Source organism: Erinaceus europaeus, chromosome 4 (assembly GCF_950295315.1).
Source record: "Erinaceus europaeus chromosome 4, mEriEur2.1, whole genome shotgun sequence".
Classification (NCBI taxonomy): Eukaryota; Metazoa; Chordata; class Mammalia; order Eulipotyphla; family Erinaceidae; genus Erinaceus; species Erinaceus europaeus.
In genome coordinates, this window is record NC_080165.1 from 134,164,811 (window position 1) to 134,178,459 (window position 13,649).

A 13,649-nucleotide genomic window follows, 5' to 3' on the forward strand; every position below is an offset into this window, starting at 1 on the left:
GCAGCAACACTGAATCAGAAGACAAAGGTTATGTGTTAAGTCAGTAAAAACTTTTGTCAGCTGCTGTACTTTTTTTTTGTCTTCAGTTATTGTTTGGGTATTGCTCCTAGTGAGATTTCTTTTCCATTTTATTGGATAAGGCAGAGAGAAACAGAGAGGAAGGGGAGACAGAGAGAGAGGAAGAGAAAACACTTGCAGGCCTGCTTCGCTGCTTGTGGGGAGCCGGGGGATGGAACCCGGGTCCTTGGCGCTCAGTGCGATGTGCACTTAACCCTGTGTGCCCCCTCAACGTGCAGTTCTAGATAGTGTCCATACAGAATTTAAAGTCCGGTCTAGCAAGAAGAATCAGCATGTCCATTCATTCCACTTATTCACTCTAAGCAGGAACTAGAATGGGAAAAAAAAAAAAAAAGTCAAACGTGGCTATTGCGCATGGCCACATCGGACTTCTTTCCTCCCTCCGCCTTTGCTGCTCCTGGAAGTTACAAGTGTAACTTTCCCAGGCGACTTTCCCGCCCACAGTGAAGTCAGACGGGCGGAAGCCGCGCCTCTCTGCAACGTGGACACTTTCCCTTCTGCCGCAGCTCTTTCTCACTTTGGAAGCCACGCGCCTCCGTTGCTTAGGGATTCGAGGCGGAGTTTGCCAGTTAGCAATATGGCCGCCGGCCGGCCGGCCCCAAGCGTTTCATAGGCCAGGACCGCATCGTAGCCCCGCCCACTTGGTCCCTCCAGGCAGCGTCCGCCCAGACCTTCGCCACGCATGCGCAGCGGGGGCGAACCGGGAGGCGGGACAGCCCTAGTCTTCCGTGTGCCGCGGCGGCCGCCTCCGCCTCCCTCCTCCGGCCACACTGTGCCTGCACTGCCGGCGTTAGCCGCGCGAGGCGAAGGGAGAGGGCCGCCGGGAGCGTGCGTGCGCGCGCAGAGGTCCCGCAGTCCCAGCAGTTCCTCTCGCGCGGGGTGGCGGCAAGGGTCGGCCGCAGTCGGGGTTGTGTGTGTGTGTGTGTGTGTTGGGGAGAGAGGCCCTAGACGGCGCCATGTCGGCAGGCGGCCCGTGCCCGGCTGGAGCCGGAGGGGGGTCCGGGGGTGCCTCCTGCGCGGTGGGGGTCTCCTCGGGAGGAGGGGTGTCCATGTTCCGGTGGCTGGAGGTGCTGGAGAAGGAGTTCGACAAGGCCTTTGTAGATGTGGATCTGCTCCTGGGGGAGATCGACCCGGACCAGGCGGACATCACTTACGAGGGGCGACAGAAGATGACCAGCCTGAGCTCCTGCTTCGCGCAGCTCTGCCACAAAGCGCAGACCGTGTCCCAGATCAACCACAAGCTGGAGGTGAGCCGTGGGCGCCGGAGGGGGGGTGCTCAGCTGCGGGCAGCGGCTCTCGAACGCACGGATGTACCGACCCTAGAAAACTGCCCTCTGGGGGGTGGGGGTGGGGGCGTGGGGCACACGCGCGCGCGTGCGTGTGTGTGTGTGCGCGCTCCTGGAGAAATGAGATGAGCCGGGTTAGGCTGGAGCAGAACAGGGTGTCTGTCTGTCTGTCAATCGAAGCGTAGGTCCTCGGAATCCTGTCATGCAGCTTCTGAGCGCATCTGTGAGAGGAGGACAAACAGGAACTGGTTGTTACACACACACACACCCGCATGCTACACACACACACACACACACACACACGGACACACACCCGCATGCTACACACACACACACACACGGACACACACCCGCATGCTACACACACGGACACACACACACACGGACACACACACCCACATGCTACACACACACGGACACACACACGGACACACACCTGCATGCTACACACACACGGACACACACCCGCATGCTACACACACACGGACACACACACACACCCGCATGCTACACACACACACACTGACACACGGACACACACCCGCATGCTACACACACGGTCACACACACACCCGCCTGCTACACACACACACACGGACACACACCCGCATGCTACACACACACACGGACACACACCCGCATGCTACACACACACGGACACACACACACCCGCATGCTACACACACACACACGGACACACACACACACGGACACACACCCGCATGCTACACACACGGTCACACACACACCCGCCTGCTACACACACACACACGGACACATGTCAAGCTCTTACTTGAGGACTGATAAACTTGGTCTGCATATCACAGACAGACACACACATCCCATTTATGACCCCAGAACATCACAACATTTAGAAATCGTGATAGTGTTTTTACACAAAGAACATTTTATAACTAGATAAGTAAGAAAACAGGTCTTTCGCTTGAAGTTAAAGATAGAGTCATCAGTGATGTGCTAAACTTGTAGGACATTACATCTCCTTAAGAAATAATTATTACCCTTACTAGTAATAACTGAGAGTGACCACTGGACCCAACACATTATGCATGTCAGATTGTGACCTCTCTCTCTCTTAGTGTTTAGCATTCTTTCTCTGCCCTGGCAGATATGAAAAAGTGGCATGACTAATATTTGGGCAGTATAAATTTGCATATTTGAGATTCTGTGACTCCACTGAAGGACTATTTTTTTTTAAAGGGTGGACTTGAAGTCCCATATTATGGCAATAATTCTTAATCTAGATATATGAAAATGTCTCTCAATTTTTTGATTAGTGGCAGTGCTCGATAATAAAACTGAGTCTGATTTATAGGAAGAGTACTTCAGCTTTTAAAAAACAATAAAAGTAGCTTTCTCAACACGAGAACTTTCTTATCACTTACAACTGGAGAGATCTCATGAGGATAAACTACTTTAAAAAAGAGACAATCTTTGGGAGTCGGCCTGTAGAGCAGCGGGTTAAGCGCAGGTGGCACAAAGTGCAGGGACTGATGTAAGGATCCCGGTTCCAGCCCCTGGCTCCCCACCTGCAGGGGAGTCCCCTCACAGGCGGTGAAGCAGGTCCGCAGGTGTCTATCTTTCTCTCCCCCTCTCTGTCTTCCCCTCCTCTCTCCATTTCTCTCTATCCTATCCAACAACGACGACGACAATAATAACTACAACAATAAAACAACAAGGGCAACAAAAGGGAATGAATGAATAAATTTAAAAAAAGAGACAGTCTTTATAATAATAAAAAAAAAGTGACAATCTGGGGTTGGAGAGAGAGTTCCTCTTGTTAGGGCATAAAACCTGTGTGACTGAGGTCCCAGAAGCCCCAGTTTCAGTCCCTGGCACCATCTTATGTCAGAGCTGAACAGTCTCTGGTCTCTGTCTTCCATTCTTCTCTCATAATAATACATAAAGTATTTGGGGAAAAGTTAAATCTTTTTTTTTTCTTTTTACCATCAGGATTATTGAGCTTGGGCTTGGTGCCTGTACAATGAATCTACTGCTCTCATGGTCTGTTTTCTTTTCTTTCTTTTTGACAGAAACAGAGAAATTAAGAGGAAAGGGGAAGATAGAGTGAGAGATGAAGGGAGCCACTTCTAGCGCCAACTCCACAGCTTATGAAGCTCCTCCAGCCCCCACAGGTGGGGCATGCCACCATCTGAACCTAATCTAATTCATTTTTTAAAAAATTTATTTATTTTCCCTTTTTGTTGCCCTGTTGTTTAACATTGTTGTGGTTATTGATGTCGTTGTTGTTGGATAGGACAGAGAGAAATGGAGAGAGAAGGGGAAGACAGAGAGGGGGAGAGAAAGACAGACACCACACCTGCAGACCCAAGCAACTCCCCTGCAGGTGGGGAGCCGGGGGCTCCAACGGGATCCTTCCGCCAGTCTTTGTGCTTTGCGCCACATGTGCTTAACCCTCTGTGCCACCTTCCGACTCCCTCTAATTAATTTTTTAAGTGAGTTATAGAAACTAAGCTTTTTTTTTTTTTTTTTAGTTTTTTTCCCCTTTTGTTGCCCTTGTTGTTTTTTATTGTTGTGGTTATTGTTGTTGTTGTTGTTGATGTCGTCCTTGTTAGATAGGACAGAGAGAAATGGAGAGAGAAGACAGGGAGGGGGAGAGAGAGAGAGACACCTGCAGACCTGCTTTACCGCCTGTGAAGTGACTCCCCTGCAGGTGGGGAGCCAGGGGCTGGAACCGGGATTCTTACTCTGGTCCTTGTGCTTTGCGCCACCTGCACTTAACCTGCTGCGCTACCGACCAACTCTCTAAGCTTTGATATTTTATTTTATTTTATTTTATTTATTTTATTTACTTATTTAAATATTTTCCTGATGTGTCTTTAACTTATGTTGTTTTTTTTTTAAATTTCTTTATTGGGGAATTAATGTTTTACATTCAACAGTAAATACAATAGTTTGTATATGCATAACATTCCCCAGTTTCCCATTTAACAATACAACCCCCACTAGGTCCTTTGTCATCCTTCTTGGACCTGTATTCTCTCCACCCACCGACCCCAGAGTCTTTTACTTTGGTGCAATACACCAATTCCATTTCAGGTTCTACTTGTGTTTTCTCTTCTGATCTTGTTTCTCAACTTCTGCCTGAGAGTGAGATCATCCCATATTCATCCTTCTGTTTCTGATTTGTTTCACTCAACATGACTTTTTCAAGGTCCATCCAAGATCGGCTGAAAACGGTGAAGTCACCATTTTTTACTGAGTAGTATTCCATTGTGTATATAGACCACAACTTGCTCAGCCACTCATCTGTTGTTGGACACCTGGGTTGGTTCCAGGTTTTGGCTATTACAAATTTTGCTGCCAAGAACATATGTGTACACAGATCTTTTTGGATGGATGTGTTGGGTTCCTTAGGATATATCCCCAAGAGAGTAATTGCAGGATCATAGGGTAGGTCCATTTCTAGCCTTCTGAGAGTTCTCCAGACTGTTCTCCACAGAGGTTGGACCAATTGACATTCCCACCAGCAGTGCAGGAGGGTTCCTTTGACCCCACACCCTCTCCAGCATTTGCTACTGTTACCTTTTCTGATGTATGACATTCTCACAGGAGTGAAGTGGTATCTCATTGTTGTCTTGATTTGCATTTCTCTGACAGTCAGAGACTTGGAGCATTTTTGCATATGTTTCTCGGCCTTTTAGATCTCTTCTGTGGTGAATATTCCATGTCCTCCCCCCATTTTTGGATGGGGTTATTTGTTTTCTTGTTGTTGAGTTTGGCAGGCTGTTTATATATGTTGGTTGTTAAACTCTTATCTGATGTATGGCATGTAAAGATCTTCTCCCATTCTGTGAGGGGTCTCTTGGTTTGGGTAGTGGTTTCTGTTGCTGTGAAGAAGCTTTTCAATTTGATGTAGTCCCATAGGTTTATGCTTGCCTTAGTCTTCTTTGTAATTAGATTCGTTTCATTGAAAATGCCTTTAAAATTTATGCGGAAAAGAGTTCTGCCAATATTTTCCTCTTAAGTATCTGAGAGTTTGTGGTCTAACATCCAAGTCCTTGATCCACTTGGAATTTACTTTTGTATTTGGTGAAATACAATGGTTCAGTTTCATTCTTCTGCATGTTTCAACCCATTGTTTCCAACACCATTTGTTGAAGAGACTCTGCTTTCTCCATTTAATAGTCTGAGCCCCTTTGTCAAAGATTAGATGTCCATAGGTATGGGGTAAGCTTTGATATTTTAATGTCAGATATAAAGTCTACTTTTGGAGAGAGGATCATTCTGTGAGCAGGAGGTGCTCAGTATTTTTCATCTTTATACTAAGTGTTTATTACAAACTATAATAAATTATGCTTGTTTTCTTTTTAGAAATTATAATAATGTTCTCTCACTCTACGTACTGGTTTAGGAGATCTTGTTATTTCTCAAAATAAGAGCTGTTAACCTCATGCCATCAGTGAAGGGGGGGACAGGTGGTGGCACACCTGGTGAGGTGCACATATTACGGTGTACAAGGACCCAGGTTCAAGCCCCTGTGTTGTTAAAATTTCGGAGTCTCCAGCTGGCCGGGCTAGCTTCACGGGCGGGTAACAGAGACGACCAGACACACGGCTGGGCAGGGAAGCTGTATTTCTTTATTCAGGAACAACGATTCATAAACTAAGACAAACTAATCACCAAACAGAACTCTGCTGTCTCTTTGCTGCGGCGCATGCACTCTCTCCAACTCCGGAATTCGGGAACCCTCTCTCGGGGTTCCTTGGGGCGGGGCCAAGCGGGCTGCGAAACTAACTGGACTGATCCAATTCTCTTGGCGGGGGAGAACTAGAACAACCCATTGTAAAGCATACAACACCCCTGGTCCCACCTGCAGAGGGAAAAGACATCTGCAGTGTTGTAGATGTCTCTTTGCCTGCCTCCCTCATCTCCGTTTCTCTCTGTCTCTATCCAGCGGCAAATACATAAAATTATGTAAAAAGCGGAGGCGGTAGCACACTGGGTGAAGCGAGCACATGGCAGGTGCGCTGCGCAAGAATACTGGTTGGAGTCTGTGGCTCCCCACCTGCAGGGGGCGTTACCTCACAAGCCGTGAAGCAGGGGTCTAAAGGTGTCTAAGTTTATCCCCTCCTCTCTCAGTTTCTCTATCCTACCCCCCAAAAACAAACAAAACAAACAAAAAAAACCTCGAAAAGTGGCCCCAGGAGCAGTGGATTCGTAGACACCAAGCCCTAGTGATAACCATGGAGGTAAAAACAAAACAAAACAAACAAAAAAACAACCTAAAAAAAGAGTGCATCACCCTGATGCCATGAGTAGAGTACACAAGTTACTATGTGTGAGGACCCATGTCCAGGCTACCCATGTGTCAGGGTGAAAGTTACATGAAAAGTGGAGCAGTGCTCCTTCTTCCTTCCTCTGCCTCGCCGACTTCCGTCTCAGTCTCTCAGCCTCTATCAGAAAGGAAAGCAAAGATGGAGTCATCATGCAGACAGCGTGTCCCAGTTATGACCCTGGTGGCAATAAATAAATAAAAGTTAACTCATCACAATTTGAAAATTTCAACATACCTGAAACCCTTGATTTAAAAAGTGCAGAAAATGAGGACAGAAGAGAGCAGATGCGTTTACTTTTTTTTTTTGAGTACTTTATTTTTCAGTGACAGTTGAAATTCCACATTTAGCAATTTTTGCAGTTTTCATGGAATCAGTTATGTGTTTCTGAGGAAAGGGGTTCTTTATTAGACCTGTTGTTATCTGCAGCTCTCCAGAGAATTGTTTATGTAGTACTATCACACTTTCTGAGATTTAAATATATTAGAAAACATTCTCATGCTTTCTATTTTAATTCTTAGTGGATTGAGCAAGTTCTGTTGTCCTAAGGATATGAACCGTAAGACATAGTAGAGGACACATTGTTCTAATAAGCGAGCGCTAAAGTTTAACTATTTTAGAGATGAATACCTTAGACCACATTACCATAATAAAATAGTTTCCTAATCAAGACTCAGATTTTTTTTTTTTTCTTCCTCCCACTGTTGAGGCTTCACTGCACTAAGGCAACTTTTTTCAGATAAAAAGAGAATGAGAGGGAGAGACACTCCAGCACTGAAACTTTCCTCAGCTCTTTACTACATTCTTGTGTGGTAGGCCAGGGCTCAGACGTGGGTCTTGTGCATAGCAGTACTGTGTCCTTACTGGTCCCATATAATGACCCTCGCTATAGGTCATTACAAATTGGTCTTACGTATCTTTCCATGTTTTCTTTTGTACTGTCACTGTATCTTTAACACCACATTTGGTATCAATGTAGTAGTAAGGAAAATACTTTTGGTATAAATAAATCACAGGTGGAGCCAGGCAGCAGGACACCTGGTTAGGCACACACATTGCAGTATTCAAGGCCCCAGGTTCCATCCCATGATCTCCACCTGCAGGGGGAAAGCTTCATGAGTGGTGAAGCAGGGTTGCAGGTGTCTCTCTGTCTCTCTCCCTCTCTGTCTCTTCCCACTCAATTTCTCTCTGTCTCTATCCAATAATAAATAAATAAAGATATATAAAACGTAAATCATGAGTTACGTTGTCAATTTTGATATCAGTGACATCCACATGACTGCTTCTTGTCCTAAGTTATGTAAAGGGAAAAGGACATTTATAAAGAGTGGCGAAGGTCAGAGAATATCAGAATATTTTGAGGTGCCATTTCAAATTACTCAACATCTTTTTTATACTTCCCACCTGCTTAAGAATTTCTGCTTTGATGAGCCCCTTGGTGATGACAGCCCCTTGGTGATGATGGCTATGCTGGAGTCACAAGCATTGACAGGAATAGTTACAGTATTGATAGTAATAGGATTCGTAGATGAGGTGGAATAGAACGAATATTGTGGACCAGCATTTTAGGGAAGCTCACCTCTCTGCCTGGGAAAACAGTTTTTTGTCTGCTTACCCCTTAAGTTATTTTAAGTAACTACAAGACCTTCCATCATATTCTCCTCTCCCTCAGCAAATCCTCAGCGAAATACCTGAGTCAGCCATCTCGCTCTCTGTCTCCTTTCTTTCTTTCTTTTCTTTCTTCTTCTTCTTCTTGTTTTATTTAGAAAATGCTACTGCTTTAAACACACACACTGATTGATTGATTAATTTATGATAGAGAGGAGAGTGCAGGGAACCAGATCACCACTCTGGCACATACAGTGCCAGAGAATTGAACTTGGGACCTCATGCATACGTAAGTCCAGTGCTCTAGGCACTGCATCATTCTTTGGGTCGTCACTCATCTCTTCAAAGTGATTTTAGTGTTCACAGCCATCAGTGAAGAAACATTTGACTTTGGCCTACAGCCATATGCATTGCTAATTGCTGATGTCCTATCCTGTACTGCTTTGATACCATCTTGTTCTTAAACTAACAGTAAGACTGTTTTGCAGTGCTAAATTTTAATATTGACCTAGTATATATTTGTTGAGTGCTAATTGTGTGCCAGATGCTGTATTGAGCAATTGAGATACAATTCAGAGCAAAATCAGATGTAGTCGTTGATGTTACTGAGAATTTTATTGGGGGCATTTTGGTGGAATAATCGAAAGTGAAGTTGCAAACTTTGGTGAGTGTTTTGAAAAGTACCTAGAATATTGAGATTCTATTCTGGTAGGTCAAGGAAGATTTCCTTAAGGAGATCATTAAGATAAAACCTAAAAATTGTGGTCTGGGAGGTGGCGCAGTGGGAAAGCTTTGGACTCTCAAGCATGAGGTCCCGAGTTTGATCCCCAGCAGCACATGTGCCAGAGTGATGTCTGGTTCTTTCTCTTTCTTCCTATCTTTCTCATAAATAAATAAAATCTTAAAAAAAACCCTAAAAATTGAGAAGTCATTCCTTAACCTTAGAGAGATAGATCATGCTAGTACTTCAGTAGAGATCAGAAAGTGGGAGACACTTGTAATTGGCAAGTACATAATGTTTGAAGAAGTAAGAGTTGACGTGTTAGAACAGTGAACAGGGCTGGGGGGACAGCATAATGGTTATGCAAAAAGACTTCATGCCTTAGGCTCCAGAAGTCCCAGGTTCAATCCCTAGTATAACCATAAGGCAGTACTGAGCAGTGCTCTAGTACAAAAAAAAAGCAGTGAAGAAGAACGTGAAAGGCAAGGTAGGGTCTGACAGTCAGGCAGGGCCCATTTCTACATGATTTTATAGATTGTACAGTAGATTTGTGGTGCTTTGTAATAATAATAGGAAATGTTTAAAACTAGGTAGCAACCTTAGACCAGTTAAAGAGTAACTCACTCTGGCTATTTTAAGTTGTTGTTTGTTTGTTTTTAATGTATGTTTGTATATACCTTTGGAAAGCGATTGGGAGAATGACAGCAATGATAGCAGGACACCATTTAAGAGCACTTTATGTATTTTAGTTATTAGTCCTTTATCTTATCTTCTCCCATACTCTAGGGTGCCTTTCTGTTAGGGTGGTGATACCATGTAGAGTTTCTTTTAAATTTTTTTTGTACTTATTTATTCCCTTTTGTTGCCCTTGTTGTTTTATTGTTGTAGTTGTTGTTACTGATGTCATTGTTGTTGGATAGGACAGAGAGAAATGGAGAGAGGAGGCGAAGACACAGAAGGGGAGAGAAAGACACCTACAGACCTACTTCCCCGCCTGTGAAGCGACTCCCCTGGAGGTGGGAAGCCGGGGGCTGGAACCGGGATCCTTCCTCTGGTCCTTGTGCTTTACGCCACCTGCGCTTAACCCGCTGCACTACCGCCTGACTCCCTGTAGGGGGTTCTTATCCTGAGCCATGTGCAGTAATGATAGTATTGAGTGGGGTAGGGGAGAAGGAAGAAAAATTTAAGAGCAAGAGATACTTGAAGGGGTCAGGTGATGGCGCACCTGGTTAAATGCTCATGTCACAGTGTGCAAGGACCTGGGTTCAAGCCCCTGGTCCCTACCTGCAGGGGAAAGCTTCATGAGTGGTGAAGCAGGGCTGCAGGTGTGTCTCTGTCTCCTCCTTCCCTCTCAATTTCTCTCTGTCTCTATCCAATAATAAATAAAATTAAAAGATTAACAAATAAGGAGATATTTGAAATGTAAAAATCCACAAAGTCTAATAATGGTGAGGAATAGAGGGATAGGAGTAGAGGATGACTCCTAGATAAATTTTGGGCATCAGGATGGGCAGATGTATAAGTGGATGGGAAATAACATTAACAATAGCTGTTTTGCTAACTTACTCATCTATTACTATGGGCCAAGTTCTCCTAAATCCTACACAGATGCTTCAGTGTTACAGTAGTGAGGAGTTATCCACTTAGTAGAAACATGGTTTCTGCTAATATGAAGTATAATACTCCTGTTATACTGGCAGTAGTAGTCACAGGGTCACAAGACTAACAACCTATTCTATGGTCTACTGTATCACTCATTTTTTGGATATCATATCGAACACATTTTTATCCTGCAATATTTTCAGGCTTTTATGGGCTTGTCTGGGTATAATATCATATGTCTAGGAAGATGTGTTTTGATTTATCTTATTTTCATAGCATTTATATAAGGTAGGTTTAGTGTATGTTAGGTAGGGGATCTTAGACTACTAACCTAGAAAAATCAGTATCTCTAGAAACAGAGATCTATTTCTGGTAGTGGTATTGGGGGAGAGAAAAAATAGGGTAAGTGTGACTGAGTTGATATCTGAAAAGGTAAGTGTGATATTCAAGGGAGGCATATTCAAATAAAAAAAAGCTTACATGTGTCTTAAGTCACTACATGTAGGCATGTAGTTGAAGGTAGAACCGAATGTTCTAGAGAAAGTGAGGTTTCTAAATGATGAGATCTAGAATACATGTAGAGAGAATCAAAAGGACAGCTTTATACAGGGAAGAAAAGGAGAGAGGAGAGTAGAAAGTGACAAGCTGAGCGAGTTTTTGTGTGATAGTTATTCTAATCTCTAAAATAGGAGCCCACACAACTATTGAAAGTGGGTTACACCTTAGGAGGATGAAAAAGATCTGAAATAGTTATGGAAGAGTGGGAGAACTACTTAGCCAGAGAAATAGCAGGACTGCCAGACTACCTTGAGAACTTGGAATTAGTTTTCATAAATTCATGGTATAATCAGACTGTCCTGTTGAGTAACTTCCTTCAGAAATACTTATTTAGTAACAGATACAGTAGAGTAATAATTGAGTTCACCCAGTCCTTATAACAGGGAGCTTATAATAATGAAAAGAATATCTTAAAATTCACAAATTGGTAGTGAGGGTAAAGAGAAAGGGATAAATTGAAGACAGGGCTGGGTGGTGGTACACCTGGTGGAAGGCACACATTACAATGCACAAGGACCTGTGTTTGAGCCCCCGGGCCCCACCTGCAAGGGGAAAGCTTTGTGAGTGGTCAAGCGGTGCTGCAGCTGTCTCTGTCTCTCTCCCTCTCTATCTCCCCCTTCTCTCTTGATTTCTTTCTATTTCTATCCAACAAGTAAATAATAATAATAAAAAATTTAAAAAGAGATAAATTGAAGACTGATGAAAGAATCATGCAGATGAAGAGGATGAGGAAGAGTTCAGGATGAGGCTGTTTCTGTTTGGGAAATGTAATGGCTTAACCTGTTTTGGGTTGCATAGTATTACCTCAAAATTCATGTTAATCCAGAATATGGATTTTTTTTTTTTGAAATACCAACTTTGCAGCCAAAAACTAGGTAGTAAATATGGAGCAGTTTCTTGTTCAGGAGCTCCAGAAGTAATCAGCCCTCTTAACACCTAGGTTGCAGACTCCTGGCATCCCGAACTGTAAGCGAATAATTTTCCCCCCTTCTCCCTCTCTCCCTCTCTCCCTCCCTTCCTCCCTTCCTTCCTCTTTCTTTCTTTCTTTCTTTCTTTTTTTATATTTATTTATTCCCTTTTGTTGTCCTTGTTGTTTTATTGTTGTAGTTATTATTGTTGTTGTTGGATAGAACAGAGAGAAATGGAGAAAGAAAGGGAAGACAGAGAGGGGGAGAGAAAGACAGACACCTGCAGACCTGCTTCAGTGCTTGTGAAGCGACTCCCCTGTAGGTGGGGAGCCAGGGGCTCGAACCGGGCCAGTCCCTGCGCTTTGCGCCACCTGTGCTTAACCCACTGTGCTACTGCCCGACTCCCTCTTTTTTAAAAAAATATTTATTTATTTACTTATTTATTCCTTTTTGTTGCCTTTGTTTTATTGTTATTGTTGTTGTTGTTGATGTCATTGTTGGTGGATAGGACAGAGAGAAATGGAGAGAGGAGGGGAAGACAGAGGGGGAGAGAAAGATAGACACCTGCAGACCTGCTTCACCACCTGTGAAGCGACTCCCTGCAGGTGGGGAGCCGGGGGCTCGAACCGGGTTCCTTACGCCAGTCCTTGTGCTTTGCGCCACCTGCACTTAACCAGCTGCACTTTCTTTTTTAAAAAAATTTTTTAATATTTATTTATTTATTCATTTATTATTATTATTTTGTTGCCCTTGTTGTTTATTGTTGTAGTTAGTATTATTATTGTTACTGATGTCATTATTGTTGGATAGGACAGAGAGAAATGGAGAGAGGAGGGGAAGACAGAGGGGGAGAGAAAGATAGACACCTGCAGACCTGCTTCACCACCTGTGAAGCGACTCCCCTGCAGGTGGGGAGCCGGGGGCTCGAACCTGGATCCTTACGCCAGTCCTTGCTTTCTCTTTCTTTTTTAAGCAGTCAGCTTGTGATTTGTTTTTAGCAGTGCTAGTAAAGTAAGGAAATCAAGAGAAAAAGCGGGTATAGTGGGAACAGTCAGTAATGAAGGGAGTTGGAAAGACACAAAGTTAATATCCTTATTCTTTTTTTCAAATTCCTAATAGGGGTATTCCAGATGGTTGGGTAATGAATGTAAGTGAGTGGGAGAGAGACGCCTCGCTATATATTGTTCTGCAGTATGTGGCACTCAGGATTGAACTGGTGGCTTCATGTATGCATGCCAGTGCTTCTACCACTGATTACTTCTGACTCCTTATCTTTAAAGGCAACTCCAGTCTGCCACACTCTTTATATTAATTATTAACTCAGATTCAGAGCTCTGTAGAATGGCACCCTGTCCTTCTTTAGATGCTTTTTGCCTTGTAAAACTGGCATATTATAGCTCCTAACTTGACCTTGCCGTTTGGCGTAAATTTGTGTGTATCCTGTCTTCTCCGTCACCTCTGTCTACAGTCCAGACACCTACTTAGCTTCCAAGACACCATTTGCATCACTACCTTTGTGAAGACTTTCCTCATTCCACTTCTCTCTGCTCTCTTCTCTATACAGAGGTTGTCA

The 13,649-nt window shown here is 43.9% G+C and overlaps 1 protein-coding gene across 4 annotated transcripts in view; it reads left to right on the top strand.

Annotated features, from left to right (window-relative positions):
- Positions 1–775: 775 nt before the first annotated feature.
- The window catches only part of GOPC (golgi associated PDZ and coiled-coil motif containing), a 48,233-nt gene continuing 35,359 nt past the window's right edge, over positions 776–13,649 (top strand). The window contains exon 1 of one of the 4 annotated variants that reach the window (XM_060190560.1): positions 776–1,325. In XM_060190560.1, coding sequence (XP_060046543.1) covers positions 1,035–1,325 — 291 coding nt within the window. In that variant the 5' untranslated portion in view covers positions 776–1,034. The remainder of the gene's footprint in view (positions 1,326–13,649) is intronic. The other 3 variants (XR_009549610.1, XM_016187247.2, XM_007521025.3) reach the window with 3 other exon arrangements.